The sequence below is a fragment of the Caretta caretta genome, chromosome 19 (genome assembly GCF_965140235.1).
Source record: "Caretta caretta isolate rCarCar2 chromosome 19, rCarCar1.hap1, whole genome shotgun sequence".
NCBI lineage: Eukaryota > Metazoa > Chordata > Testudines > Cheloniidae > Caretta > Caretta caretta.
In genome coordinates this window covers 3,887,754-3,912,602 of record NC_134224.1, presented here as the reverse complement: position 1 = coordinate 3,912,602, position 24,849 = coordinate 3,887,754, and the positions used below count along the sequence as shown (strand labels likewise).

General features: G+C 40.5%; 1 protein-coding gene across 8 annotated transcripts in view; it reads left to right on the top strand.

The window, feature by feature from the left end:
- LOC125624886 (zinc finger MYM-type protein 4) overlaps positions 1-24,849 on the top strand; it is a 63,893-nt gene that overhangs the window by 35,867 nt on the left and 3,177 nt on the right. For 7 of the 8 annotated variants that reach the window (XM_075121354.1, XM_075121356.1, XM_048826221.2 and 4 more), the window contains 21 exons: positions 588-762; positions 862-1,074; positions 4,019-4,169; positions 5,493-5,608; positions 5,727-6,005; positions 6,510-6,660; positions 6,892-7,064; positions 7,699-7,849; positions 9,822-9,962; positions 10,326-10,363; positions 11,317-11,461; positions 12,654-12,772; positions 13,656-13,827; positions 14,940-14,993; positions 15,088-15,267; positions 15,915-16,009; positions 16,632-16,803; positions 18,609-18,760; positions 20,072-20,183; positions 21,811-22,059; positions 24,181-24,310. In XM_075121354.1, coding sequence (XP_074977455.1) covers positions 588-762; positions 862-1,074; positions 4,019-4,169; positions 5,493-5,608; positions 5,727-6,005; positions 6,510-6,660; positions 6,892-7,064; positions 7,699-7,849; positions 9,822-9,962; positions 10,326-10,363; positions 11,317-11,461; positions 12,654-12,772; positions 13,656-13,827; positions 14,940-14,993; positions 15,088-15,267; positions 15,915-16,009; positions 16,632-16,803; positions 18,609-18,760; positions 20,072-20,183; positions 21,811-22,059; positions 24,181-24,310 — 3,168 coding nt within the window. The remainder of the gene's footprint in view (positions 1-587; positions 763-861; positions 1,075-4,018; positions 4,170-5,492; positions 5,609-5,726; positions 6,006-6,509; positions 6,661-6,891; positions 7,065-7,698; positions 7,850-9,821; positions 9,963-10,325; positions 10,364-11,316; positions 11,462-12,653; positions 12,773-13,655; positions 13,828-14,939; positions 14,994-15,087; positions 15,268-15,914; positions 16,010-16,631; positions 16,804-18,608; positions 18,761-20,071; positions 20,184-21,810; positions 22,060-24,180; positions 24,311-24,849) is intronic. The other variant, XM_075121355.1, reaches the window with a different exon arrangement.

Here is a 24,849-nt window from a genome sequence, read left to right as displayed (position 1 = left end):
GCCCTTTATAGGCATAAATTGAAAAACCTGTTCTGAATAAGAAAGTACCATTGAACCAGGATTTGTTGTCTACTGCTACAGAAGCAGTTTTAATGCCTATAAACCATATCTTCTTTTGTCTCCTTATCTCCAAACTAAACCAAGAGAAATTTTGGGTGTAGCTGTTCAAGCTTTCATCAATATGTAATATATACCATAATCTGAGGCAGATGAATAGCCTCTGAGCCTAATTGTGGCAGGATCTGATTATCAAGGAGAGTTATTCATATGTGGTATCTTTAGTTACAAAAGTCACTTTTCATAGTGAATGCTACTTTGTTTATATCACTGTGACTTCCTCAATAACAGATTTGTTACCTTCAGATTTACAAAGTCAGCAATTTGAGAGTAAGATTTTTAAACAGTGTATTCTGCGGGTTTAATAGTTGAGAAAGGCTACTGTATTGAAATAAAGCCCATGGGAGTGAGAGACTGTCACACTCTCTTACTACTGCTATTACAGAGAATGCGTTTGGTCTGCCAAGGTCCACAGATGTATCAAGCTGATCTGTCTTTTAAATTTTTTTTTTTTTTTTAAATTTAAATAGAGAGATCCTAAATCCAAAGGATGTGATCACTGCGCAGTTTGACAATACAAACTCCAGCAAGGATTTCTGCAGCCAGTCATGTCTTTCTACATATGAATTGAAAAGGAAACCTGTTGTTACTATTCATACTAACAGCATTTCAACCAAGTGCAGCATGTGCCAGAAGAATGCAGTGGTAATTTATATGTAACTTCTACTTTCTAGTTTGAATTTCCTGCAGATCAGAACAGTTTAATATCTCAGACACTAACTATTTTACTTTTTATTCTTTTAGATTAGACATGAAGTGAATTATCAGAATGTTGTACACAAACTCTGCAGTGATGCCTGCTTCTCCAAGTTCCGTTCTGCTAATAACCTGACTATGAACTGCTGTGAGAATTGCGGGGGCTACTGTTACAGTGGCTCTGGCCAATGCCACGTTCTTCAAATAGAAGGACAGTCAAAGAAGTTCTGCAGTTCAACATGTGTTACCGGGTACAAACAGGTACTTTTTTTTTTGATACTCCTAAAACTTCATGTGCCCCATCGATTGAGAAGTTACTTTAATTGATAAGGGTAGACTTTAGAATAGACCAACTGAAGGCTTCTCATTAACTCTGTCCTGAATACATCTCTGCCCTTTAATTTCTCAAGCTCTGCTCAAACATGTCACTTTGTCTCCATACCTTTTTTCATGCTACCTTGCATGCCTAGAACGGCTACCAGCAGATGCTAAGCTTCCTCTGACTCCACCTCTGATAAACTAGAAATAGACCTGAACCAAAATCTCATATCCAGACATCACCAACTTTGGAGAAATTCAAATTGACATCCAAACTATATCTCAAGCCTGTCTCTAAGAGAACCCTATGTTGAACACTCAAGCTCTAATGGCTATCCCCCTTGTTTTGTTGTCTTTAGGTTGTAAGTCCTTAAGTGTAGGAACCAGTTACCTGTTTGACACCTACCTACCACAGTATGGTGCCCTGTAGATTTGTAGCTCTGTATAGAAGATAAATAATAAGGCCCTGATATTTTAAATGTAACCTCCATTTTTGCATTGTCCATTCAGGTATCACCATTAAGATGTCAAGATACTTGACTCTGCCTGCAAATCAGGTACTTGGCTGATTAAATGGTGGCATTTGTATCTGCAGGTAATTGATGTGCAGATGCAAAAATGTACCTTCAAAAACAATGATCACTGCTGAAAATTGTAGCCTAAACCTGGATGAAAGAGCAAGGAACAGGTCTTAGATGGAAAGGAACTGGGAAAAGGGAGAAAAATGTATCTTTATGCAGTAGAAATCTGGGAAAGAATGATTTCAAATTTAAGTTTTATGTTGTATGTCATTGGAGAAACCCATTTGTACTGCATAAATGAGTTACGAACATGTATCTCAAACATTTTCATATGACAGTGAGTTGAGGGGCTTTGTTTCCTCTCTTCCCAACCCTGCTTGATTCACTGCCCTTTCTGATCCTTTTAACTAACTTTTTTTTTAATAATAGCTGGCTAATTGTTGCTTTCCAATATGAATAGTGAATATTTTATAGCTCTACAGCTAAAAGCCATTAGCTCTATGAAATAATTGTTTCAGTATCACTGGTATATATTTTGTTTTGACATTCCCAGAGAAAAATCTCCATTAACTGGTGTTACATTTTGGGAGTATATATCAATAACTGAAGGGTACAAAATCACAAGAATGTTTTTATCTCTAAAAAAGGAATGTGACTCCAAAAAACTAGTTAAGGCTAAACTTAAGCAATCAAACAATTTAAAGAAATGTATAGCAAAGGCACCCACACAACTGTAACTGTCCTCTACTAATGTCAGCCTCCAGCCTTCCTTTTTTTATTCTTTTATTTCTTAGGTTCTGTTCCTGCAAACGATGCAAATAATCCCTCCCCCCTCACCTTCTCCCAGGACTTTAAGAAATTCAGTCTATGGCTGAGCATATTTTAAGTTTTGGTCACTTGCATCCTCCCTCTGTGTTTGTTTTTTTTTTTCTTTTTCTTCCCCTTAATTTTTTATCTCCTGTCTCCTTTTTAGAAGAAATTTTTAAGACAATGTAGCTGTACAGCTTGTACAGTTGCAAATCAGTGGTGGGACTTAGATGTCCCTCCGCGCCCTCACATCTCTAACAAACCCACATCCCCACTCTCCTCTTCTGTTCCTCCAACTCCAGAAAGCAGTGTTGTGGGGAGCCAGTGGGAGTGGAGAGATGACTGTGTAAAGGGAGTTGGGTGAAGGGGAATGTGGGAGGGGACAATGATAGGGTCATTCATATCTCCCTATTAATTTATCTTTACCTCTGATATTATAATGGTATCTCTTAAAGACACGAGCTTTTGATTTATAATTAAAACAAAAATGTTATGACAAATAGCATCTAAAAAAATTAATTATTTTAGAAAAAAATTCCCTCAACTGTAGCTAGAGTAAGCATGCAGTATGTAATTTGAAGAGCCTGCAGTTCCATTATTCAGATTACATAAGTCAGAAAAAGGGGATAAATTTCAAAATGATTTTTTTTAAGTGTTTGTTCTGGAAAAGTAGGAACATTTCATCCAGAAAATGACCTGGAAAATTAAATTGTCTTCCAAAGAGCTGTTGGGACAAATTAAGAAACCAAATTAATTAAACAGTGAAAAAAGGGATTTTAGTTCTGTTTGTACGAATCTCAGTATAACCTTAACTATGGAGACCTTACTGGCGCCACCATAATATTTACAAAGCTTATAAAAAAAAGAAAATGAAAGGTTAATAAATCTTTTATTGCTTGTATATAACTTATGCCCAAAATATATTTATCGCAACTGATAAACCAGTTCTAACCAACTGCTTGTCTTTGATAGTTTAAATGCTTACATTGTATATAGTCTGTCTTTCCCTTGTGTCCTTCCACAAAATTCCAATATTACTTGATTACAGAACAAAATGCATTTTTAAGGATAGGAGATGGTAGTTGACTCTAGTCTCAGCCCTGCCACTGACTGTGTCCCATGGCAAGTAACTTCATCTGTCTGTGCCTTTGTCTTTCCATCTGCAAAAATGGCAATATTGCGTACCTACTTCACTGGTGTGTTGAAAGTTAACGTTAGCAAAATATTTGAGACACTCCAACCAAAGCTACTAGATGAATGGAATTGTTGGTGTTGCAGCAGTGGCTAGAGGCCCCAGAACTATTATGCTAGGTACTATTTAAACACATAAAAAGACGGGCTTACAACCTAGACATAAAACAAGGAGTACAAACAAACATGAGGGAGCATAAGGTTACAGTGAAGAAATACATTGTAAGTAATAAACACTGCAATAACTTCATAAGAAATCAAACTTCACATACACTGGCTCTCATATTTAATCACTCTAGTACATAAATGTGCAGGTTTGATACAAATTTTAAGCTCCAGATGAGTGACTTATTTTATTCTTTCCACAGAAATCAGCAAAAATCACACCCTGTGCACTGTGCAAGTCTTTGAGATCTTCAGCTGAGATGATAGAGAGCACAAATAATTTAGGAAAGACCGAACTCTTTTGCTCTGTTAACTGCTTGTCAGCCTACAGAGTTAAAATGGTTACATCTGCAGGTAACTGTATTCCTTTGTTTTTGTTTTACATCTGTAGTTCCATCTAGTTTTAGATCAAACTTAGTTCATCCTGAAAACAAAGCTTAAAAAATCATTAGAATAATAGGCTGAAATAAAAGCTATGTTTTTTCCTTGTTGTATACACAACTATTAACTTTGCAGTGCTTCCAGTTTAAATATTATCTTATTTTGCCAGGAAAAAAGAATAGAAGCTAAAGTTTTATCAACTTTTAGTTTACTACCTCTTTTTCTTTTTGTGTACTTGGGTGTAAACTTACTTGCATGCTTTGAATGCTGATAGCCCTAAAAGTGGATCTATCTGCTGTGTTGATATCGAATTCACATCCTGTTCCCTGTCTGCTAGAATAACAACCTGTGCAGAATTTCCTATGACTTCAGAGAGCAGGAAGATACCTGTAAATCTTAATGTACTTCCTCTTCACAAGCATGAAACAGACAGGTGTGAGTGTGAGTGGCAGGGTGCACTACTCAAGTGCACCGTTTTGTCATGGGCATGCCTACAGTTGCGATGAAATTGTACATAAATGATGGTTCTGAGGTGATAACCAGTGCATGGTTTGTTGGTTTGTTTGTTGGCCTTTGTTTGTAAAACACTCCAGTTCTTTGCAGGCCAAGTTCTTTCTCAGCCAGTTAACCATGGGATTTTATCAAGGAACATACATTCTTTTGCATTCTGCATACACCGTGTTCTAGTACTACAATTATAATTTTAAAAAATTATAGCTTTTCATATAGTCAAAAGCATTGGGAAGACTTTAATCACTCTAGTACTCTGCTTCCTGTATCTTGTACATAGGTCATCATGTTTCTGCCAAACCCTTCAAATGTATTATTGTTTAAACAGCAGGTTTTGTATTTTTATTTTTTGTTGTAAAAGGGTTGAGGGTTTTACGTGTCACAAATGACAGGTGAGGGCCTCGGAGCTTTTGCATTTTAACATTCCAGATTGACACTCATTCCCGCTTTGGCTTTAGCTTCTGTCCCTCTGATGCTTCGCTTGTAAAATGGGCAAATGTTTACTGACCTGCCAGCAATACTGTGAGCATTAATTAACAATAAAGTGCGATGCAGGAACTTATGTACCACCATTGCAGTGCTCATGTCAACATATCATAAAGTGCTCAATCTACTCTGGCTGCTGCTTTTTCTATAGGATGTTGGTCATATTCTTTCTTAGATATATCTAACTTTGTCCTTCAGAATGCTTGGTGTTTTTTTGTATGCACAGCATAAAGCCATTTGCAATGCTTTTAATCATGGGTTTATTCGCTATGTTTTCTTTTTTCATTGTTTTTCCATCAGGTGTCCAAGTTCAGTGTAACAGCTGTAAAACTTCAGCAATCCCTCAGTATCACCTGGCTATGTCAGATGGGAGTATACGCAATTTCTGCAGTTACAGCTGTGTTGTAGCTTTTCAGGTATCATGTCTAGACTTTCTTTCAAAGTTCAATTAATAGAATGGCAGACTAGTGCTATAATCTCCAAGACATGGGTTTCCTGTTGCAAAATATACCTTCCTCAATTGCTTTCCAACAGAACTTGTTCAACAAGCCTGCAGGAATGAACTCCTCCTCTGTGGTGCCCTTGTCGCAGGGTCAAGTCATTGTGAGCATTCCCTCTGGGGCAACGGTATCCGCATCAGGTGGCACTACCTCGACTGTCTCCCCCAGTCCCATGAGCAGCTCAGCTGCAGCTGGTCTCCAGAGGCTCGCTGCTCAGTCCCAGCAAGTCACTTTCGCCCGCACTGTTGTGAAACTCAAGTGTCAGCACTGTAACCGACTGTTTGCAACCAAACCTGAACTGCTTGACTACAAGGTAATAAAGATTAGAGCTTTGCATGCAGATCTTTCTGAATCAGAAACGGACACAAAACCCTAACGAGGGGCAATAACCTGGCAATAGTCCTTCGGTGTCTTGCTATGGCCAGCTATCCTGGGATTTGGGTAGTAGGTTCGGTACAGCAAAACCACCATCAGAATTGGCATTGATTTGCTTCCTTTTTGATTGCCTCAGAAGAAAGGCAAAGGATTAAATGACTATGTAGGCAGCTTTCCTTCTTGCCTCTAGAGATGATCCCTTCGATCAGGAGTGAAGAACATTGATGGGTGCATCTGTGGGAACCTTTCCACTCCCACCTTGTGCTGCACCTGTTCTGCGGACTTTATTCTCCAGCATTATCAAATGGTGACTTTCACCAGCACTAGAAATCCCTTACATGTGTTTTTTTTTGTTTTGTTTTGTTTTTTAACTATTTAAAAATACTGGTTTTGGAGGGAAAACAAGATTTTGCATAATTGCATTATTCTCATGTAATTACAGGGTAAAATGTTTCAGTTTTGTGGGAAGACCTGCTGTGATGAATATAAGAAGAGAAGTAGTGTAATGGCAATGTGTGCATACTGCAAAATTGAGAAGATTATCAAGGAGACAGTGCGATTCTCAGGAATAGACAAGCCATTCTGTAGTGAAGGTAAGAAAAGGCAGGCCTGTGTGTCAGGTAAATCCTATCAGAAAGCATCCTGCCATAAAATTAGGGCAAGAAAATGAGAAATCTCATCTGTTAACCTTCCTAGGTCTTTGTCCATACTTTACGATAATATATTAAAATTGATTATAAAAGTCACAATTAACTGCAAGAGCTAAATAAACACCTTAATTTGATATAAAAAAATTTTTTTTTGTTCTTCCTTTGATGTCTTAGGTTGTAAACTGCTCTATAAACACGACTTGGCTAAACGTTGGGGAAACCACTGTAAAATGTGCAGTTACTGTTTACAGGCTTCCCCCAAACTGGTCCAGAATCACTTTGGGGGGAAGATGGAGGAGTTCTGCTCAGAAGAGTGCATGTCTAAATTTACGGTTTTGTTTTATCAGGTAAGTAGCTTTCATGCGACACTTTCTGATATTTAAATGCCATAACAAAAGAACTTCTGAAGCCCAAGAGCTGCGTGAAACTGTCTACAGTGGACCTCTGCTTCCGTTAAAATTGTGCATATCTGTGGGATCTGAATGAAAAAGAAGTCTTTGCTCTTTGGTGTTTTTCATTTACTGTCAGAATTAGTCAGGTTATTTGGGTCTTCAGCCCTGCTTGTTCTCTGACTCACTCTGGGGCACACTCAGCTCACCACCCTGTGCCTCTTTAATTATAAAATCCTGTTTATTGGCTTTGGTGCTGCTCCTAGGCTTTGCAGAGGAGATAGCCAAAGGTAGAAAGGGGAGTTGGGTGCCAGGTTCCCTTTGTGGCTTTGAATGCCTCCCACCCCCCTCAAGTTGTGAACACCAGTTCTACATATAGAGGAACCTCGCAGGAGAACACCATATAATGCTCTCATTCCTTAGGCTGTTTTGTGGCAATGCCACTAAATGTTGCGGCTATTATAAAAGTAACCAGCATATAAGCTGAAAGCTTTTTTTGGAGGTAGGTGGGAAGGGGGTCACTTATATGCATGCATTGTTATCCTGGTATTTGAGTTTTTTAATTTTTTTCCCTGTGCTGTTTTTTTTTTAGATGGCAAAGTGTGATGGTTGTAAAAGACAAGGTAAACTCAGTGAGTCTATGAAATGGCAAGGGGAGATCAAACATTTTTGCAACCTGCTTTGTATTTTGATGTTCTGTAATCAGCAAACTGTGTCTGAACCCCCACCTCAGAACAACACAGGTAAAATAGGATGTGAATTAGAACATAAGAACAGAACAATTGCTTTGGATAATGCAGTATGTACATTTCGGGGGAAACTCAGTTCAGTGGATCTTTTCATAAATAATGTACGCACACACCCCCTACTGAGAGAATAGCCATTGGATGGACTCAGGTATATCCCGCATCTTGGCAGCGGGTTAGACTAGACCCTAGCAGTCCCTTCTAAATGATTCTATGATACAGGGCCATGTTTCTCAACCTTTCTGTGCTGGCAACCCGCTTTGGTCTTTAAAAAAATAAATAAATATATTTTTTTACCCCTCTACTAAACCAAAGCCTGAGCCCTGCTGCCCGGGGCTGAAGCATATAACTTAGCTTCACGGGCCCCTTTTTGGCATGAGGCCCCAGACAAGTGCCCTGCTTGCCACCCCCTAATGCTGGCCTTGCACTTGTGATCCCTCCTCACTCAGGTTGAGAAACACTGATATAGGGCTTTTCTGCCTCTTGTTACTTGAATCCTCTGTAGCGGAGAAACAAGATTTCTCTACGTGTTAAGTAGACATAAATGCTCAATGTAGAGAAAACGAGACAAATAAATTATTTTTTGAGTGTCACTGTTCGCAAAAGCACATTCGATTAGAGTAATGTCCGTTGAAGAGATATCAGGCATCTGGTTTTCTTGAAGCGGCCCACATGGCAGCATTATATTTGGCAGAATCTACGTATTAATTAAAAAAAATACATTTGTAAACCTCATGATTGCGAAGACAAACTTTCAAATGTGAACTCAGTTTAACCAGTTCTGGGTTGTCTTCCCAAATGTGCAGACATTTTGAAACAATGACTCCGAGCTCCAGTTTCGTTAGGTGTTGACTCTTAAAATATTAGTGTTAAGCTTGATGTAAGCTGTAGCTATTCCTCACTGATTATTTGAGCAGATGGAATGGGAAGGAGGGTGAAAGTTCATCCCAAAGGAATAGGAACTGTGAGTTGCTGTAGGGAATGAAGTGTTAGAGGGGAGGAAGACAGGAAGAGGTAGAGAAACAAAGGGGAGAAATAGTAGTGGTCCTAAAGAGGGGCATATTCTGCCAGCGAATGATAGTGACTGCAACACTGTAAATTACTCACCAAATAATAAATAATATTAAAGCGTATTGTATGCTTCCAGGCCATATTCTACCCTTGATCCTTGTGAAAATCTCCTATTGATAGCAGTGGGACTTTTGCTGTGGATTGAGGGTAATATGTAACTCAGTAATTTAATTTATACTCTCACACCGTCACTAAAACATTTGACACTCCTGGTGTAGTGTAAAGTTTGTCAGTTAGTGTGTTTTAAGTAGTAAGGATAGTGATAGGTACCATGGCCCTGATTTTCAGAAGTTCAGAGTACCTGCAACTTCATCTGAAACAGAAGTGCTACAGGTGTGCAATACTTCTGAAAATCTGGCCTCATGTCCGGATTAGTACCAGAGACTCCTGGGAACAGTACCTTTTGTGAAATATGGTAAACGTGGGGATTATGAATGTCAAGGACTTAAACAAACCTTTGATAGTGAAGAGTCTTGTAGGATATGGTTACAATTCGCCTGAGTTGTTTAGATTATAAGGATTTTGGGCATGGTCTGTCTCTTATACTACAGTTTGTACAGTTCCTAGCACAGTGCAGTCCCGTTCTCAGTTGGCCCCATGGCACTTATGTAATAAAACATAATAATACAAATAGAAAGGTCCTTTCATGCTGTGATGAACATCTGAGATGTCCCACTGATTGGGTAGCATGGTTTGCATATGGAATTTAAAGAAACAGATTTTTTTTAATCTAAATTGAAAACCTGCAGTTGACACTTACAACAAGCTTTTAACTATAAGAGTGTATATATTGGAGTGGAGGGTGGGTCTTGCATCATATGTTAGACTAGCTATGAATACGCCCTGTTATCAGTAATATTGATGCTTACACTATATTTCTTCTGCTTTTTCTAAACAGCAAACCTTTCCATGACACCAACGTCTTCATCAGGCCCTCCTTCTCTAAGGAAGGATTCAACTCCAGTCATAGCAAACGTGGTATCCCTAGCAAGTGCCCCTGCTGCCCAGCCCACGGTTAATTCCAACACCGTCTTACAAGGTAGAATTCCTCAATACTCAATTTCAAAGTCTTTATATCTTTTTTTCCTTGGGCTTATATTTTGGTTGCTCATAGACCTGATAGGCAGCATTAGGTCTTGCTCCCACTGAAGATAACAGGCCCAGTTCTTCATTGCCCTGCACTTTGTGCCTTCACTTATACCACTGCAGAGCCAATGTAAAATGCTACCAGATTAGAATGGCGAGGGTTTCACATTCACTTTGCATAGGTGTAAATAACTATAATGTTAATTAAATTCAACAGAGAATTGGGCCCAGTGGGGATTAAGACTTGACCTCTGTAGGAAGAGGGCCTTGCTGTTAGGCAACACAGAAATTAAGTTTATGCTGTTCTAATTAACAGGTGCAGTTCCTACTGTGACAGCAAAGATCATTGGAGATGTAAGTTTTTTGCAAAAGAACCTTTACGCTTCCTCCTGCTCCCCCTCCCCCACGCTTTGCTCAGACACACTAATTTGTTAGAGATATTATCCAAACATCAAATATCTCTTCCATATGTAGTGTTACAGCAGTTATTTAAACTGATCTTTTTTCTGACAGTGACTGAGATTCAAAATACATCCAACGTGTTAACATCTTCATAGATAGCTAGAATTTTTACTGCACAGAGAAGTCTTTCTTCTGGTGTACACTGGTAAACTGCTGATTTGATGTTCTAAACTACGATATGCCCATTAATGCAAATATATGTTCCCCCCCCTTAGTGGAGTCTCTACTATAATCTGATCATGCTATTGGAATAGATGATGAGAGAGAGAGATTCAGCACAGTGTGCAGGAAATTAGAAACAAAACTAATCAGTCTGCTTACAGTCAAAAAAGTGATCCTAAGATCGACGGGCTTGGTGTGTTCTACTTTTATATTTTTTCCCTTTTAGTGACTTCACGTGAGTTTGCCTAGTTGATGGGATATTTCTAATTGCATTCCCCACATGGCATCTGAAAACTAAGCTGTGTTCTTTCTGGGTCTTAGATATTTGTTAAACAGTTAAGGTTTCAAATCAGAACTTAGCCAGCATTATTTGTTATCTAAAACAAGACACTCTTGCAGGTTTATTCTCAGCAGTGTTGACAGCAATAAACAAAACACCCTTTGCTTCACTGACAGAAATAAGAGAGAGATGTAAAGACACACGAGGAGCAAATAAGATACCATTTTTTAAAATTTTTTGTGGTTATCACACTTTAACAGTAAAGTATGTTGCATACCAAATTCTCCATTTTTTAAATTATATCTGTCTTATATTGCAGGAGGCTTGTATCTCATATTGTAACAAAATACCATAGCCAAATGTATTGAACTTAACATACTTTCTTTTCTGTATTTAAAACCAGGCTAGTACTCAGACAGACGCCCTGAAACTACCACCATCACAACCTCCAAGGCTTTTAAAAAACAAAGCATTATTGTGCAAGCCGATCACCCAGACCAAGGCCACATCTTGCAAACCTCATACCCAGAATAAGGAATGCCAGACTGGTACGTGTCAGGTTGCCTTCCTTTTTAAAAAAAGGCCTGTATTGCAGGTGAATGAGTAACAGTGTGTGTGACAAGGATTTCTAATATTAAAATAAAAGGGTTTTGCTTGATTGCATAGTGCTTTTAAGCATCATTTTCTGTTATAACTATATAAGAATCTTCATCTGCATTTCTTGAAGTGCATGAAAACTGCATGTGGAATGCACCTTGGAATCGTCTCTAACTTTCACAAGGGTGCTATCGTCATGTTATAGACATGGAAAGTGAAGCAGGGAGGTCAAGAGACATGCTGAAGGCTACGGAGGGACCTTGTGTTGCTCTAGGGTTAGAATTAAGGAGGTTTTGGCTCCCAATTTGAGTACAAGACACAAGATCGCGCAGTCTAGTATTCATTTCAATCATCCTTCTTCTGATAGAACAGCATATGAAATACCTTTCTCCGCCATTGTTCGTGTATATGGTCACAGTATTGTTTACATCTGAATTGTACACCTAACAGTTTCTAATAACAGCACTAAAGTTAAATGTCACTTCCAAGGAAGATGCAGGGGATTTGCTAGAGTAAGTCCATAAAAAGAGTGGAGTGTCAAACTTAAACCCAGTGTGGGTGAATTAAATAGTTAGATATGGAATAATCCACTTGGCATGTGTAGGTGCAGTTTTTCAATAAAATGCTGGCTTTTATTGATGCAGACAAAGGCACAAATTTGGCATCCTCTTTGAATACTTGCCCTAAACGTTTTAAGGTTATATTCCAATTCAAGTGAAATCAATCGTAAAACTCCCATTTGACCCTTTGTGACCAGGATTTAGCCCTTGCCATAAAAGGGGGTGGAAGCTAGTCCGGTGAAGAGTGGTCTAAGTCATAGCCCTTGACTTTCTGTGATACATACATTTATCTGTCTTGACAGGAATCCTGTCCTGTTTCAGGTAAATCTGTCTTATTACCTGGCATGTAATCCTCTGTTAAGAGCTAGGGGCAGGAGGTGTGCGCACAGCTATGTAGACATGTCAGTCACTGGGATGAACGTACAAGGTTGTGCATGGAGAGTTACAAGCAGAAGTCACTGTTAATGGAATTATTAATAATGATTCTCCATGGACCACTCTGAGATATTACTGAGTTGTCAGACGCTCCTTTGCCTCTGGGAACCAAACCACTTTTTTTTTTTTTTTTTTTTTAATATGACAGAGGAAGATGAAGTTCGACCCCAAATCCTTGTGGTGCCTGTTCCTGTACCAGTGTTTGTGCCCGTGCCCCTTCACCTCTTCACCCAGTATACGCCAGTTCCACTTGGGGTCCCAGTACCTGTAAGTTACCCTTTAGCTCATCTGACAACTCATGGTTATGTTCTATGGCCTGCAGTTTACAGATTGGTCTCGCTAGAACAAAGAACAGTGAGGGTAATATTTGTTCTTACTCTGTCTAAACACATCCCAGTAGGCAGTATTCGGGGGAAAAGATGGTTGCAAGAGCTATAGTCATGTCCCATTGCCTTAGAGGTCACTTAAAATTTAATACCCATCCTCAAAGAGCTTCTCTGCTACTGTACCTTAAATTATAACCCAGGGGTCCCAACTTCATTATCAAAAGATTTGAATTAGAGAGAGATTTCCTAAAATCTTCGGCCTGAGTCTCTCTTATCTATAACAAAATACCCGCTTATGTAGCGTTTCTACCACTGTCCCAGGGTGCTTTCAGAACCTCTAGCAATGTAAATACTGTAAACATCCTTTTAGGAAAAGAGTTAGCATAGGCTAATCCAATGTGAGAATCTTGGGTTCAGATTCAGATCCTGGGGTCTAGGTCCCAGAGTTTTCAGAGGCTGGAAGTGCCACAAAGGCCATGTGTTCAGACATTGAGCTCTTCTGGCACTCAAATCTCTGGTCAGTTATGGGGTTTAGAGGGAATCCCATCCAGTCCTCTTCCACTTGATTCGTTTTGGTCATTATGCAGAGTCATAAAGCTGGGCAGTAGGGGAAAGAGGTGGTGGTAAAAGGAATCGTTCCAGTTATTGCAGAGATACAGCAAGTTATCCCATCTGCAGATAGACTAAAGGGGCAACACAGACTAAGAGCCAGAGGAAGAAAAATAGCTGGATCCTCTTCAATGCATTTGGTACACAAAAAACTACTTCATGTACAACAAAACAAGTCATTGCTCGGAAATCTAAACTTTCCTGTGTGTGTTTAGGTTCCAGTTCCCATGCTTATCCCAACTACTCTGGACAATGCCGATAAGATCATAGAGACTATTCAGGACATCAAGGAGAAGATTCCCACAAATCCATTTGAGGCTGATCTCCTTCAAATGGCAGAAATGATTGCAGAAGATGAAGAGAAGGAAAAAACGCACTCTCATGGAGGTATGTGATCATCTTAAAAAGGATATTAAAGGAAGCATTTCTGTGAAAGGTAGGTAAATGTCAGCTTTGCCTGCATTGGACCAGATGCCCCTGCCTCATGCTGTGATAAGCCTTCCTTTTGCCCCATCAGCAAGCTGCTATTTTATTTTCCCATGGGCAAATGCAGTGAAAATGGCCTTCCTCCATAAGGGATTTTGGTTACCCGTCTCTTAAAGCCAGGATGCTTCCTTGAATACTTTAAACACATAGTCCATTTAGAAATAATTTTGCTTCCATATCCTGCCGTCTGTTTTTTTGTTGTTTATTTTGAGGGCATGTTTGTTTGTTTTTTCTTTAAAATTCATTTACGATTGCTGCTCGGTTCCCATTGCAGGTCCTGATCCCCTCACTCACAAGTAGCCACATGTGATTTTTTCAGGGGTTTATGGGCTAGAACCTTGGGTCTGGTTGAGCTGTACTTGTCAAAGGACCAGAGGAGGTACAGGGGGCCAGAGGTGGCAACGTGGCATTTTTACACTTCCCTGATCTTGGGGGAAGCCAGGGGCTGGTCTCACTTGCATTGGCAGTAAGAGACCCCAGGGGGTGCGGAGCTGTTGCCCCAGAACTTTGTGCATTTTCAGGTGGTGTGCACCAGGAGAGTAGCATAGAGCTGGTTATGCCACCCAAGTGCTTCCCAGCTGTCTAAGTCGTGTTTTCATCGACTGGACTGTAGAAGGGATTAGGGGGAGAAGGGGGAATCTCCCCTTATGAAAGATGGGAAGCAACCTGAAAAGTCAAAACAAAGATCCTGTTTGTCTGCAAATGACCCCAGTAAATAGTGAGGTGAGGAAAAAAATTAAGAAAATGGTGTGTGAATGATGGGGGGTTTGGTTTTATTTTTCCATGAGATGACTGGAGCCCAGGTTAAGGTGTATTAGTAGAGCGATAGTGGGGAATATAGAATCTGCACGCCTGCTGCCCGCACTATTCTTCGCCCGAGATTGACTGGTTAGTCTCCTGACCTTTTGGATCAATTATATGAGCTAAGAAATTCTGCATTTCAGCTGCTGTTTTAAATAAGTAAAATACTTCATGTCCATACGAATTCTAGTTGTATTTTTTTTTCTCTTAAGGATCCCAAACTTCTGAGCATGAGCTATTCCTGGACCCTAAGATATTTGAGAAAGGTTGGTATTTCATTTGCAGAGAGGACTTGGGTCCTACTGTACATCTCTTTTTCCGTTTGGTGCATTTGGTGTACATGGCTCCTCTTAATTGCAGATCAAGGCAGCACCTACAGTGGAGACCTAGAATCAGAAGCAGTGTCAACTCCACACAGCTGGGAGGACGAGCTGAATCACTATGCCTTACGATCAAATGCCATGCAGGATCCAGACCCCGAGCTGAGGCAGTTCTCTAAAGGGGACATGGAGCAGGACCTGGAGGCAGACTTTCCCTCAGGTTTGTGTAACATGTAGAAAAATGCACTGTCACGTATTAAAAAAAAAAATCTACATGATTTGCTGGGAACTAGCCTTCCGTTATCTTTAATGCAAGAAGTTAATTTGCCCATGAAGGGCTTATGTTTGTTACTCAGTACAAATGCATGTTCTTAAAGCTGCAGTACATCTTCTCTAATAGAGATACTTGAACCCTATAACATAGAGCACGTGTTTGCTTACACTTTAAAAAAACATCGTGTAGAGGATTTGATAGAGAATAGTGGTTACTCTTCATTGACTGCTTGTGAATTTGACACCTCTCTGTCCTGGTGGGAGTCTTAATGAGTCTTTCATGAGTACAAAGGATATCAGTTTCTTATGTAGAGAAGCACATCAGTGTATTGGGGCTTTTCCCCCTACCCTGAGAATTCCATGTCCCTTACATAGGAGTCCTCCATCTCCGAGCTTCCTTCTAGCTGACAACCTCAACAGAGCTGCTTTACAACTTAATACCACTGCTTAACTATCCAGTGGTAATGCAATAGGAATATCCAGATGTGGCATCTCGAATTTTAAGATACTTAGTAATGTCTGAAACTCATTTCTAGATGGCCCCGTTAAATCATATAATTAATTTAACTTGTGCTGATGTTGTTTTGACTTTAGACTCATTTGACCCGCTCAGTAAAGGACTGGGTCTCCACTCACGTTCACGAGCAAGGCGGAGACATAGAGATGGCTTCCCACAGCCAAAAAGACGGGTAAGAAAGCATCCTTCCATCATATTAAAAACTCCATGTATCTAAGGTGCTAATCTTACGTACATATTTACTTTTCGTGAGTTTGAACAAACACAAAATAAGGAAACAAAGATCAGGATTGGAAATATTTTATCTACATTTTATGTTTATTCTATAAAATTAGATATTTTTGTTAGGAGGAATCAGTGTTCTTTTTATAGGGTAGCATTTAAAGAGTGTGTAGCATTTAAAAGCAACTTTTTTGGAGCCTATATTTTTATTTGTATAATAATGCACAGAAAACTATCAAGTTTTACTCGTTTATGCATTTTAATCATGGGCTGTGGCATTGCTGTCCAGGGATTAGGGCAGGAGACTAGAAGCAAGGAGACCTATGTTTTGTCTCTGTCATTGACTTGCTGTGTGTGCAGAACCTCCCTGTGCCTTAGTTGTCCCTTCTTTAAAATGAAGTTAATATTTCTCCACTCTTTATGAAGTCCTCTGACACTCTGTTATAACAGGAGCTTCAGGAGTGTAAGCGTTTTCTAGCTGGTCAAAGTGTAATGCACTTTTCCTGTGAGATCAGGTTAAAAGGGGTCCATAACTGGACACTGTTATATGAGCTTTTTTGGATTTCCTGCAGGGAAGGAAGAAGTCCATTGTTTCTGTGGAGCCTCGGAATCTTATGCAGGGTTCCTATCCAGGCTGCTCTGTTTCTGGGATGACCCTGAAGTACATGTATGGGGTAAATGCCTGGAGGAATTGGGTCCAATGGAAGAACGCACAGGAAGACCAAGGGGAACTAAAATTTGGAGGTAAACTTTTTTCTGTTGAATCAAAACCTGCTACTTGGAGGACACCTGTTGTGATGTAGCTCTCAAGATGGAGTCAGAGGCGTGCCATTGATACTGAGGCCCAGGTCCCTAGGAGCAAGGATTTTAGGAAACGGGTCTCAAGTTTCATGGCTATTGGTTTTGGTTTTTTTTAAGCATCTTTTTTGTCTATTGCTTTTAATCTATTATGTCACCTATCGAAGCAGGACTCGAAATTTGGAAGTTGAACAGTATAAATATTACAATCACTCATGTCCCTACAAGTGTTCATTTTATGCACATTTGTACTTGATTTGAAGCACAGGTGTGTTTATAGAGGTGCAGGGTTCTGACTGAGCTAGCATAGGGTATGACCCTGTACTGACCCTTGTGTTGTCCCCATCTGTTTCTCCAGAATTTAAGTATTCATATGCCAGTTTTGTAACTCTTCACTGGTTTTATAGTGAATGATGAAGCAGAGAATCAGACCCTTCATTTCTTGCCCTTACAGTTACATAGAAAAATCTTCCAAATGTTTCCCAATGCTATGCTACAGCTCAGAAAGGCACGAAGCATTCCTTTTATATCATTGGTACGTTGGCTCTAGAGCCTAATAATGATGTCTGAAATGTCAACATTGTTAACATTTTCACTGGTGGTGATATTTAGCAGAAGCATCCAGTAATTCTGGGGTTCTGGCAGAGGCTGAGTCCAATGCCACTGCTTCCCTTTCCCTCTTCCCTAGTCTGACCTAGGAATACACCAAGAGTTTTATGGGCATGCTTTCTGAGGCGAACTGGATTAATAAATCCATTAATTTAGAAATAGTAGTTGAGAGTTGTGGAGGGGTTTGGTTGCAGGGAAGAGAACAAACGGATAGATTTTAAAATACTTTTGGGGAAATAAATTTAAAAAAAAAAATTTCTGAAACAGAATGGGAGGGGTTTATATCAGAAAGGAAAAATCTTCGGATTAGGAAGAGAACTTTTTCCCTGTGCTCCTTTGGAATTTTTTTGTTATATAAGAACAGCTGGTTGTAGGTTCCCACAGAAATGCAATCCATTCATTTTTTGTCTATCCTATGTTTTGCGGGTGAGGGAACTCCACTCATCTTCCTGCATACTCCCAGGAGCTGCCTCCATACCCAAACTTACCCCACAAAGGCTTTCTGTCTAGTCTGCAGAAGCAACTTGCCTATGGGATGGAGGGAGCAAGCCCAGTGCATTCACTCAGAGTTCTCTGACCATTTATTCTGGAACCAACTCTTATGTTTGCTCTTCTTCCCACTCTCCATATCCTGACCCTTTAAACGCTTAATTCCTTCCTCCCTTTAAGTAAAGGAGTCAAACATTCTGCACCCAATTCATTTCCGGAGCTACTAGGAAATGCTCAAGATCATTCTCCCACTCAAGATTCCCCTGAATCTAGCTATAGAAATGAAATTGATTTATGAAACCTACACTGCCAGCCTAAACTATAAGTCACTATTTCATGGGTTCAGTGATCACACTACTATACAGTCTTGCTTAGTTTTAAGTACCCATTTTCTTATTGCTCAGTTAAAATTTGTATTGGTTACATATGGTGGCAGTTAAGGATGTTACTAAATACTCAGAAAACAACAACTGCGTCATAATTGTTAACTAAGATGGGAAAGTGATGAACTGTTATTTTAGACGTGAGATGAGTTGTGTGTCGGAGATGGATGTTGTAACAACTTTGCTCACGTGATGTACGGGACCAGGAAGTACAGAAGGATAGACCTGCAGAATGGGGTCTTATGTCTCCTGTATTTCTGTTCCCCACAGTTCGACCTGTGAAACTCAAGGAGGATATTCTCTCATGCACTTTTGCTGAGCTGAGTTTTGGCTTGTGCCAGTTTATCCAAGAGGTGCGGAGACCAAACGGTGAAAAATATGATCCCGACAGCATCTTATACTTGTGCCTTGGAATTCAGCAGGTAACTCATTGAACCACTGCATTGCCAAGTTTGTAAATAAGACGTTTTTTAATGTAGTGTCTATAGTAATTGTTGGCTTTTGGGATTTTATTTTGGAGATGAGGGCCACTTGGTTACCCCATTTTTAAGGCTTATTCTTAACCCCTCACACAAACCTCAAAAACCTGTCTGGCAGCCAGGGCAGGCCCTATCATGAGTGGTTAAGGAACACCCTTCCTTAACATGCTAGCATATCTGGAAAAAGTCTTGGACTGCCATTGCTAGGCAGTTAATTATCACAGATAAACCACTTAAAGAAATAATATCATGAGAACAATAAAATTAGAATTAACCAATAGGAAGAAAAAATGTAACGAGTTATTGTGGCCTGCTTGTTTACTGTAAGCTGAAACAATGACAAAAAACCCCCAGAACCTTATAACTAGCTCTTTAAAACGCAAACTGACTCAGTTCAAGGTGGGGCCAGTTTTTCCTTAGGTAGCATATTTGTTCACTCTCTCCAGTAACCATTCAGAGATTTAGGATCAAATGCTTTTCTGGGCATTAAACCTCATTTGGTTGGTTGGTTGACTTGTCACCTTAACGTTTTTCACCAGACATGCTTGACAAAATGGAAGAAGAGCTATAAATTTGGTTTGCCTGTGACCAGCATCCAGGAAGCATCAGAAATTTCTTTGGATTGCATTTCTTTTTCAAGCAAACTTCTTTTTTTTTTTCCCAAACTGCAGTAGAATGTTTGTATCCTAGTCCATTAGCCATTAAAGGACAATACTTCCATGATGAAGATTGAACTCTTCCCCCCCCACGTCCCCCCGTAAAGATTACTGAGAACAAGCCTGCCTGTGACATCATAATAAGTCTGTGGTTGTGCCCTTGGTAGGCTTAGGTGCTGTCTGTGTTGGCAAGGGACAGTGTGTTAACATATTTAAGCCCAGTTCATTAGAAAGAGGCTGAAATTATTACGCTGGCATCTGTAGACAGAGCCATGTTTGGGGATGTATTTTGTTGTGTTTAAGGATGGTAAATTTTCAGAACACTGCTCTAGATCTGCGCATTAATAATAATTCGTGCCTGCATCTCCCATTTAATAAGAGAGGCCACTGTCCCTGTGTTTATCATACTTGGGAAGCCAGTAGAGTGATTTGGAACATAACACATTTGGAAATGCACATTCATTTTTAGCGTAATTGTAAAAGGAAGGCAAAGAGAAATACCGTAGGAGAGAACCAAAATAAATCTGACACCCAGTAACCTGTCAGCACTCTTCTATGTAACTATGAATTGTATCTCTTCCTTTCTTTTCTCTTGTAGTACCTGTTTGAGAATGGTAGAATAGATAACATATTTACCGAGCCCTATTCCAGGTTTATGATTGAACTTACAAAACTATTGAAAATCTGGGAACCTACAATACTTCCAAATGGTAGGACAATTATTTTTCATATTGTGTTGTTTTTATATACATGCATGACAGTGAAACCCATCTTTATAAATGAATGAGTTCTCAAGGGTGCTCCTTACAGTACATGTCATCTGAAGAGTGCTGGGGCGAAAGAACAGCAGCACTGAACCACTCCATTAAGTCTACCATGATTAGGTGCGTGATCTGTACTGTGAGGTGCTATCCTCCTCCCCTCTCCACAACATGTAGTCATTTGTGAGAGACGGGAATCCTGGATTCCATATTCAACTCTGCCACTTACTTACTATGGGACCTTTAGCAAGACACACTTAACCATCTCTCTGCCTCAGGTTATGCCTCTGTAAAATGGGTATAACGCTTCCCGTAGCCATATGTCTTGGAGCTTCATGAATTAATTTTTGAATGCTCTTCATCTAGCATCTTTCATGGGAGGCTTTCAAAGTCTTGTTATAAATCCTCCCTCTGTTTCCTGCAGAGTTGGCTGGTTGGTATACTTGAGGGGCGCTGAATGAGACAAAGGTGGTAATTTTATAAATACAACTAAAACAGCTGAACACTTTTTTTTTTTTAAACACTGTAATTTGGATAGAGGAGCTTGGTTTCAGGGTACCAAAGAACCTTTAGTGATTGTGGTGACTGCATACCTGGATCCATGACCATCTTTCTGTGTATTTCTTTTAATAAAAAAACAAAAGAAAACCCATGCATTTACATGGTGCTACATCCACCAAGACCTCTGGTTGCCTAACACATCTGTGATTAGAAAAGGAGTACTTATAGCACCTTAGAGACTAACAAATTTATTTGAGCATAAGGTTTCGTGGGCTAAAACCCATTTCATCAGGTGCATTCAGTGGAAAAAACTGAATGCATCCGATGAAGTGAGCTGTAAGTCACGAAAGCTTATGCTCAGATAAATTTGTTAGTCTGTAAGGTGCCACAAGTACTCCTTTTCTTTTTGTGAATAGAGACTAACACGGCTGCTACTCTGAAACCTGACATCTGTGATTAACCTCCATAAATTCCTTTTCTTTACCTGCTCTCAAGTTCACTATGTCACAGCAGTGTATCTCCAAATGGAGGTATCACGTCACTATCCATGCTCCACGCCCAAGAAGTGTTAATGTGTAAGGAGTTGATTGGGCTACATAACATGAACGTGTGCTGAGGTCTGAGATAAATAATGGCTGCTTTAGACCCTTATTTCCATTTGCTTTTGAAAAGTCTCACTGATCAATAGCTTGGTCTTCCTCATGCTTGATGGGTCATATTTATCCCTTGTGTAAGTGTATGCAGTTCTGTTGATTTCAGTCAAGTTAAATGTACTTACTGTAGGTCTGAGTTTGACCTGATGTACAAGTCATTGATGCATCAGGTTGTCTGGGAGGATTTGATTTATATTATAATTTGTCTGGCAGGACCTGCCTTTTTCGTGCAACTCCTCCCCCATCCAACAGGGGTTTATTGCTTTCCTTAAACCTATGAAAATCTTCAGGGATCACATTGTGCCCCCTAGGTCACTGCTGAAGCTGCTTACTCATATCTGAGAGCAGAGAGTTGCCCTTACAATGAGATAGTTGTTTAGTAAAGAGCTGATTTTTCCTTTTCCTTTACCCATTATCCTCAGGTTACATGTTCTCGAGAATTGAAGAGGAACATTTATGGGAATGTAAACAGCTCGGTGCATATTCCCCTATAGTCTTATTGAACACACTTCTGTTCTTCAATACCAAATACTTCCAACTAAAGAATGTCAGTGAGCATCTGAAGCTGTCCTTTGCCCACGTTATGAGACGCACCCGGACTCTGAAATACAACACCAAGATGACGTACCTGCGTTTTTTCCCACCTTTTCAAAAACAAGAGGTAGAATCAGGTGTGTTGCTGCTTTCTAATGACTTGAGTGGTTTTAATTTGGATTTTTGTAGCCCCAACACCATTGCCAATGCTTCATTTTAAAACGGGGGAAAAAATGTAGTCGTGCATTTTGCACATTTACTAATATTTGGGATTCTGCTGATACTTTAACTTCCCTCCCCTTGTCCTCCCACCCCCTTTTCTTTTTGACTTCCAGCTGGGTTTAAACCAAAATTCTGTATGAGCCCCGACAGCTGATAGAAACCTGTGAATGAGCTGCCCAGAATATTTGACAGCTTTTCACTAATCATTTTTAGAGCAGCAAAAGCACATCCAGCAATGCAAACCTAGAATAAGATTCATTCCCTTCCTGAAGAGCTGATAGCACGAAGGACCAGGCTCCTTAAGATGCTGAGCACCTTTAGCCCCCATTGAAGTCAGGGGCACTTGAAGTTAGTCTGCTTAGTTAGGATCTGCTTTGTAGCATACACACCCTAAGACAGAGCAGCCGGAGGACACATAAAGCCAAGCCAGCCAGAGCTGTTGACACACATGAAATGCAGGAGGAGGGAGTGGAAACTGTCCTTTTGCAGGCCCCAGACATAGAGAGAGAATGCAGCTTTCCTTCGCTGCAGTAGTGGTTTAACAGCTCATGGGTAAGCTGGGAAATGCTAAAGCTAAATCTGATTCTGTGAGGGGTGGCAATGAGCCCTGGGAGAGGAGCCTCGTTGGTGGGACGGTGATGTTTGACTTGTTTGTGAATTGAAAACTTGGTGGAAGCATGCTGACTGCCACTGATCAGAGACTTTGTAAGGACAGCAAGCAGGATCATCATGCTACTGGCTACTTTAGTTAATTTTGATAAGCCATGAATTCTCTCTATTAAGATAGTTGCTATTGTTGGTCCGCTTTTGCTTGGTGCTAGGTCTTCTTAACTTCTCCAGGAGGGGAGTAACACGTCTACTTTTCCCTCCTAGAGTTGAAGTCCTTGATAAGATTGATAACATGCACTACTTATTTTCTAAATGAGTGACCACAAAGTCTCTTTTAAATGCCTGTCAGGTGGTTTCTGCTATTATGCCATTTTATTATTCATAGCATCTTTCACAGGGGAGGTACTTTGTAATATGTCTGGTCTGATTGTTCGATGGGCTCTGGAGGATACTGGGCCAATTTCTACATTGACTTACACCATGTGTAGCTCCATGGATTCCAATAGTGTTACAGGTCCATACAGAATTGGGCCACTATGTCTTAGGCTATGACTACACTACAGCCTATGTTGGCAAAACTTAGTTGCTCAGGGGTGTGAATATTCCACCCCCCTGAGCAACATAGGTTACAGCGACATAGCACTGTTTACATGAACACTTAGGTTGGTGGGAGAGCTCTCTTCCATCGCCATCGAGCATCTTCACCACATGTGCCACAGCTGTATAGATACAGGTACACTACTGCAGTGCTGTACATAGAGACCTATCCTTCGTTTCGGAACTTACCCAAAATTCATTCTGGGTCCTGGCAAAGGTCATTTGCATAAGCAAGATATACTGTGTGGTCGATCTTTATTTCATTTTTATATAACTACTATTAAAAGCAGTGGGGGTGTCTGCTCTGAAGGTGCAGCAGAAGGAGATGGGGGAGAAAAGGATAGTGGCTGGTAAGTGGATCTGTCTTTGAAAGGATGTACACACTCTGAGGTAGATGGGGAACAGGCACACCGAGGATGACCGTGCACGGGTACGATGGTGTTCTAGCACTTGAGCTGTGGATGGGGGCAAGGGCTCTTATCAGTCCCTATAAACCAGCATTAACAAGGTGAAACTAAATATTGTTTAAGCCATTACATTATCCTGATCCAGCATTTAAATCTGTGTAGAAACAGATCCTTTCTATTATGTTGGGCTCCTTTTTAACGGTCAGCGACACAAGTGATGGCATTCATTTGACAAAGTTGTTTCCAGTGTTTGACTTGGCAGCGTCAGTTTGCGTGAAAAGCGAGCCTATCAAACAGCATGTCATGTATGCGCTGCTCAAAGCCCCATCAGGGTGCAGAACTAAACAAGACAGCTTCAGCTTACTCTCACAGAGGAGGACTGTTCTCCACTGAGCTCATGTGGTGTCGTTTTCCTGTATCCAGATAAGTTATCTGTAGGAAAAAGGAAACGGAGTGAGGACGAGGAGGTTCCAACAGCAGTGGAAATGGCTGAAAACACAGATAACCCTCTGAGATGTCCAGTCCGACTCTATGAGTTTTACTTGTCAAAATGGTGAGTGATTGGCACAGCCTAATTTTGGATTATACTTGGACCAGATTGTGCCCTCCTGCAAGGAAACTTGAGGTGGGGTAGGGCAACTCTGCGGCTCCTCTTGGGGAGTTTTCTCCAAACACCGCACAAGAAGGGGGTTCCACGCATGCAGTTACCCTGCAAAGAAGCAAGGAAATGATCCATCCGCAAATCCCTATCGAGTTCCTCAGGACCAGGGTCACCCAGCCCTTTGCCTCTGCACAGGCTCGGAGGCTCCCTACTCCTCCTCAACAACATCACAGCTCAAATGGAGCCAGACACCAGCAGGTTCCCCAAGGTTCAACCGGTGATGGGGAAATGCTGTTGCATGGTAATACAGCTGTGGTTTGCATTAACTTTTCCAAGAGTTCCCCGGGCTAGGTGGAGGAGAGGGGCAGAGGAGGATGCAGTAACCCCTGCCGTTCCTTTGCCCTCACGCTCACGGATCCTGGACCCTGCAGAATGACTGTAATTTGGCCCCTTGCTCCAAGAAGTAGAGCCAAGCTCTACAATGCAGTAAT